The sequence below is a fragment of the Lipotes vexillifer genome, unplaced genomic scaffold (genome assembly GCF_000442215.2).
Source record: "Lipotes vexillifer unplaced genomic scaffold, Lipotes_vexillifer_v1.1 scaffold109, whole genome shotgun sequence".
In the NCBI taxonomy this organism is placed as follows: Eukaryota; Metazoa; Chordata; class Mammalia; order Artiodactyla; family Lipotidae; genus Lipotes; species Lipotes vexillifer.
In genome coordinates, this window is record NW_006790015.1 from 1,642,892 (window position 1) to 1,648,708 (window position 5,817).

At 59.9% G+C, this 5,817-nt stretch overlaps 1 protein-coding gene across 1 annotated transcript; it reads right to left on the reverse strand.

Moving 5' to 3' along the window:
- Positions 1-28: 28 nt before the first annotated feature.
- KIAA2013 (KIAA2013 ortholog) lies at positions 29-5,408 on the reverse strand. Its single transcript, XM_007463174.1, has 3 exons — positions 4,194-5,408; positions 1,004-1,857; positions 29-277 (listed from the first exon to the last, which is right to left on the reverse strand). The coding sequence occupies exons 1-3, from the start codon at positions 5,224-5,226 to the stop codon at positions 260-262; spliced, it is 1,905 nt and encodes a 634-aa protein (XP_007463236.1). The 5' UTR covers positions 5,227-5,408; the 3' UTR covers positions 29-259.
- Between the last annotated feature and the right edge of the window lie 409 nt (positions 5,409-5,817).

Here is a 5,817-nt window from a genome sequence, read left to right on the forward strand (position 1 = left end):
AAAGAGTGAGTTCAATTTCAAGTATTTTCCGTATAGGTTCACTTTATTGAGTCGAAAGCTTACAAAAGGTCTACCAGCCCCTCCCCTCCCGCTCCCCGATGCAAACTCCTGAACATCCACACGCACTTCCGAGTCACTGGTGTCCCCCAACAAGGCACAAAAGGCTGGGTGCTTTCAAAGGATCCCTTGTTCGCAGCAGCAGGACTTTCAGTGCTGGGTGTCTTGTGCAAGTGGCGACTGAAAGCAGGACTGATGCCACTCAGACACTGGGATCTTCCTGTTCAATCAACAAGACAGGTCGTTACTGCTCACACCAACCCCGGTGGACAGCTACAGAAATCTCAAGGGAAGCAGGCGATGGAGACACCCTGCTGGCACCCCACCCAGGCTCCGAGCCCGCCTTGCTGACAGCGCGTGGCCCAGGGACAGGCTAGAGCTGCCACAGACTCGGGGGCCCAGGCGCCTCCTTAGGCGGGTGCGGCGAGTTCACGGGCTCTGCTCTGGCCAGGCCCGGCTGGAGGGGTAAGCAGACGTCACTGGGCAGGACCTGCGAAGGCAGCTTGGCCTGTCCCCCTGATCAGCTGGGAACCACGGGTGAATGGGGATACGCCAGATTAAGAGCAGATAAACCCACCACCTAGCAGGGAGGAGCGGCTCGCCCGCCTGCTTAACAGAGGCTGCCAGATCCACGCGATGCAAACGCAGCCCCTGTCCTGTGACGGCCACCCGGGGAAGGCGGCCTGCACACTTCCCTTTGATCTGGCTTTCCGGGTTGCTCACACTTGAGGAGCTCAGACCCGCCTCTGGCCCCTCTCCCACTCCTTCAGGCCGAGTGCTGCTTCCTTCTCCACACCAGAAGCCAGAGCCCCTCTCCTGAGTCCGGGCTCTTTGGAGAGTGGGAGCACAGAGCTGGAGCTTAACGTACCTTCCACCCCACTACACTAGACTCGGGACAGAACGCGAGGTCAGGGCCCTGGGCTCTGGAGGCGCAGTGGCTTTATACCTTACTCCTGAAGAGGGGTTTGGCGCCAGGCCCACAGTACTCGTTGTAGATGAGCTTGAACAGGAAGAGGTGGAAGAGGGTGATGAGGGAGGCCACGCTGAACCAGAAGAGGAAGGGCAGCCCGGGGTCCTGCCGGGCCATGTGCTCGTCGTGGGCCAGGATGGCCTTGAGATGCAGCGTGTGCCGCAGGTCCTGCAGGTGCGTGAGGTCGGTGGAGATGTAGAGCAGCGGTGTGATGGGCTGTGTCACCATGACCGAGAAGGTGTGGCCCTGGGGCGCCGAGGTCAGCTCCACAGGCTCATCCAGGCAGCCCGCTTCGCAGGCGTAGATCTTGACGAGCTGGCCACGGGACTCCACAGACACGTGCAGGTACGGCTTGCCCTCGGGGTCCGCGAGCACGGCCAGGTTGATGTGGTCATTCTTGTAGCGGATGCCGTGCAGGGCGTAGCTGTTGTGCAGCACGTCGGGGTCGGCCTGGAACTGGAGGTGGTTCTCGGTGAACTGCAGGCCACCGAAGCTGAGCACCATGCCCTGCAGGATGCCTGGGGCGCCCGCCCGCACCAGCCCCTTGCAGCCGCGCTTCTGCAGGGTCAGCCTCCACAGGTCCCAGAGCTGCAGGATCTGCTGGATGGAGGACAGGCGGCCTGGCCAGAGGTTCCCGGCGTGCATGGTGGCGTGGCCGCTGAAGCAGTGATCTTCATAGTTGAGTGTCGACTCCATCTGGTCCCGATCCCTGTGGCTCAGGTCGGGGCTGAGCAGTGGCGCGGGGGAGCAGGAAAGCATGTAGTACAGCGTCAGGTTCACAGTCAGGCCGGATGGAGTGTGGGCGTCGGTGATCTTCTTCATTTCCACACCTGTAACACCACAGAGGTTGTACATTAAGGAGGAGCGGCATGGCCAAGAGGCTGAGGTTATGACGCAAAGATCAAGAGCAGCAGAGACACGAAGCTTTTGTCCTCAGGGATGAAAACAGCAGCTCCAGTCTCCCACGAGTACGGGAGAACAGCATCCTGCCTGGCTTCCGCACGTGACCCCCTTGAGCCCTCTGGGCCTGAAGCTGAAAATCCTGCCAGTGGGGCTCCTGCCAGAGCCCAGAAGAACACAGATTTAGCCAAGCCTAGGGCGCCAAGTAAAAAGGCCAGGTCCCCGACTTCAAGAACTGTCATCAACGCCCTGGCCAGTCGTGGGCTGTTTCTCTCTCACCGGGCCTGCAGCTTTAAACAACATCTGAGCACAGGATCGCACAGATTTGTATGAGCTCTAGACGCAGACAGCTCACCACCCACGTGGTGTCTCAAGCTGGATGTCTGACAGGCATTTGGAAACGGACAAAGTTTGAATCCTTCCAGCCCCATGCTAATCCTTCCCTAAATCACCTCCAGACATCCGCCGGAGCCCTCCCCACAAATCCAGTTTGGATTTGTTCTCACTCCCCACAGCCAGTCCACAGAACGCCCGGGGGCTCCAGCTGCAAAAGTTTCTGACTCATCCACCCCTGCTTCCACGGTCGCAGCTCTGGTCCCAGCCACCGTCCTCTCAGCTGGGCTCCTGCCAAAACCTCCTACCTCGTCTCCACGCTCTACTTGCCCCTGTCCCCCACACTGTCTACACTCTGACACAGCAGCACCGGGACCTCTAAAAATGTGCACCGGATAGTGCCTCCGCCCTGCCTCCCATCTCACTTAGAATAAAATTCACTGTCCTCACCAAGGCCCCAAGGCCCTTTACCCTATGGCCACTGCCACCCTCCCCTTGCTCACTACCTGCCAGCCACACTGGCCACTCAACCAAGCCCGCCCCTGCCTCAGGGCCTCTGCCCTGCTGGCTCCCTCCAGACCACCACACAGCGCTTCTTCTAGCTGTGTAGGCCTCAGCTCCTGCGATTCCTGCTCAGAGAGGCCTCCCCGACAGCGGAGCTACACACTCTTAGCCCCACCCACTGCAGTCACTCACCCCCAAGCACATACTTTTATCTTTTCTTCTTATAACGCTTGAGCCTAAAACACTATCTCGCTTTTTTTATCCAAATTTTTGCTTTCTAATATCTGTCTTCCGCCTGCCCAGAATTTAAGAACCATGAGAACCGGAACTTTGTTCTGTTTGCTTCTGTATGCCCCACGTGAAGAACACTTTCTGGCAGAAGCATTCGATAAATACTTGACTAAAGACTCTTTGAGCAACTACGTTTAAGGATTTAGACAACTAGAACTCTGGAAACCAAAATCTCTTAATCTCTCTCTCCTCTATACTAGGATTTCCTTTTTTTAAGCAGTCAAGGGGGCGAAGGAGTTTTCATTTGACAGGAGCATCCCACCTGCTGAAGAGATTTCACTGCCCCTGCCCCCCATGAAAAAGCTGCAGCCACAACAGCGAGGCCACAGCTCAGGCTAGCGGGAGTCATGTCAAGAAGCCCATGCCTGTCACCAGCCAGAACTGTGGGGAACTGAGTTAAGAACCCCAGGATCGGGCTTCCCTCGTGGCTCAGTGGTTAAGAATCTGCCTGCCCATGCAAGGGACACGGGTTCGAGCCCTGGTCTGGGAAGATCCCACATGCCGTGGAGTAACTAAGCCCGTGCGCCACAACCACTGAGCCTGTGCTCTAGAGCCCGCGTGCCACAACTACTGAGCGCATGTGTCACAACTACTGAGGCCCACGTGCCTAGAGCCCGTGCTCGCAACAAGAGAAACCCGTGTACCGCAATGAAGAGTAGCCTCCCGCTCACCACAACTAGAGAAAGCATCCGCGCAGCAGCGAAGACCCAATGCAGCCCAAAATAAATAAATACATTTAAAAAAAAAAGAATCCCGGGATCGGCCAGGCCTCTGGTTTATCCTTTACCAATTGACCTCCCAAACCTCGCTGCTCAAATAAGGCTTCAGCCACAAGAACGAATAACAATAAGACCTGCCCTTTGCACTCCTCTTTCACGACAATCTCATAAAAGTCCTCTGAGGTACGTGCTACTATTATTGAACACAAGCCCAGAGAGAGTAGGGTTCAAGGTCACACAGCTACTAAGTGGTGGAGCAAGAGTCAGCCCCAAATCAAACGCCAAGCCCAAGTTTGAACCACCCCGGGACCCGCCCTTCAGTGTCACCTCTGCAGACTCTGCAGGGGCATCTCCAGGGTGGACCGTGCTCACCCTGGTGCAAGGTGTGGACGGTGGACCAAGCACTCGCCAGGCCTCACCTGGGCTGAAGAGCTGGGCCCAGAGGCGCTGGTGGTCCTGAAGCAGCTCCGCCGCCGGCATCTCCAAGAGCTCCAGCATTTCCTTCCGTGCCAAGTCCTGGAGCACCTTGAGCTCCTTGCCTGCTTTGCTTTTGAGCACCTGGGGGTTGAGAGGGCCGGAGACGTGCACCACCCACAGCACAGTCTCGTCCAGTTGCGTCTTGGGAGCCACTTGGAGACGGTTCACTAACTTCTTGGCGGCCACCACCAGCAGGTGCACCAGCCCCGTGGGAAAAGGCGGGGACCGGCCCGAGTAGAGGAGGAACTGATGGTCTCCGACCTTCTCCAGGGTGCTGGTGAAGGCCTTGGGGACCGGGCCGGCAGTGGGCCCGACAGTCTGCAGCGCGGCCACGCGTTCCGTGGGGTTGTTGAGCTGGATGCGCTGCAGATAGACGTGGGGTCGGCCCCGGTGCGCCAAAAAGTCCTCTTGCAGCAGCACGCAGTCTCGGCCGGATCCCGTGACGAGGCCGGAGGCCGAGGCGGGGTCCGGGCCGGCGGCCGCAGGGCCGGGACCCGGAGTCCCGAGCTGAAGGCAGCGCACCCGCCGCAGCAGCCCTTCCCGCAGCAGCAACACTGACTCTCCAGCTTCAGAGAGCGCGCTCAGCGGGCGCAGCTGCACGAAGGGCACGAAGTCCGGCGCCACGGCGGGCTCCCGCTCCCCAGGGGTCACCCACAGCCGGTTGGCGACCACGTCCAGGGCCAGGAAGCCGTTGGCCACCAGGGCCGGCACTCCGGGGCCCAGCGGTACAGCCTCGCCCCGCTCCCGCAGGCCGCGCCACGCGCGGGTGGCTGCCTCCAGACAGGCAGAGGGCTCGGCGGCGCCCGACTCGCCGCGGGGCCAGGGCAACAGCTGCAGACCGCCCGCCGCCCGCCGCGTCCCGGAGCCCGCGAACCACAGAAGCAGCACCAGGAGGCCGAGCAGGCAGAGTAGGCGGCGGGCCCAGCTGCTCGACAGCAGTCCCGGCAGCCCCTTAAGCCGCTGCTGCAGCCACATCGGGCCGCCAGGCGCGGGCGCGGCGCGGGGGCGGCCGCCGGGCCCGCCGCCCAGCCCACCGGCCTGGCCGCCCGCGCCTCACTCCCGGGCTCGGACCGCGGCGCCCACCCCAGCCCCCGTCACAGGCACCGCGGCAGCCGCCACAGCTGCTCCCTCCTCCTCGGTTGCCTCCGGCCGTCAAACGACGTGGGCCGTCAAGCGCCACCTACTCTTTTGCGACAGATGGAAAAGGGGAGGGCGGAGGGAGGGGAGAGGGGCGGGCCCGGGAGAAGGAGGCGGGGCCACAGCGAGGAGGGGGCGGGCACCGCCGGGGTTGGACCACCAGTTCTCGGGCCAGAAAAGTCAAGTCCAGAAGAGGAGAGGGGTCTGCGGAGGACTGGAAGCGGCCAATTCATGGCAAATAAAAACAAAAACGAAAAAACCAACCGCGCTAGCCAAACCGAACACGTGTTGTGCCCCATTCGCTACTAATGGATTCAACAGCCCCAAGATTTTTAAAAAAAAATTTTTTAAACATTTTTTCTGTAAAAATGATCCTCACTGCAAAAAAAAAAAAAAGACTTAGTACAGAATAGTACCCCCCAAAAAAAG

What these genes read in the sequence shown, in the direction of transcription:
- KIAA2013 (XM_007463174.1), bottom strand. Translation starts at nt 5,226, where the DNA reads ATGTGGCTGCAGCAGCGGCTTAAGGGGCTGCCGGGACTGCTGTCGAGC. An exon ending in GGCCCAGCTCTTCAGCCCAG is followed by an intron (nt 1,858 to 4,193) that starts GTGAGGCCTGGC and finishes GTGGTGTTACAG; the next exon opens with GTGTGGAAATGAAGAAGATC.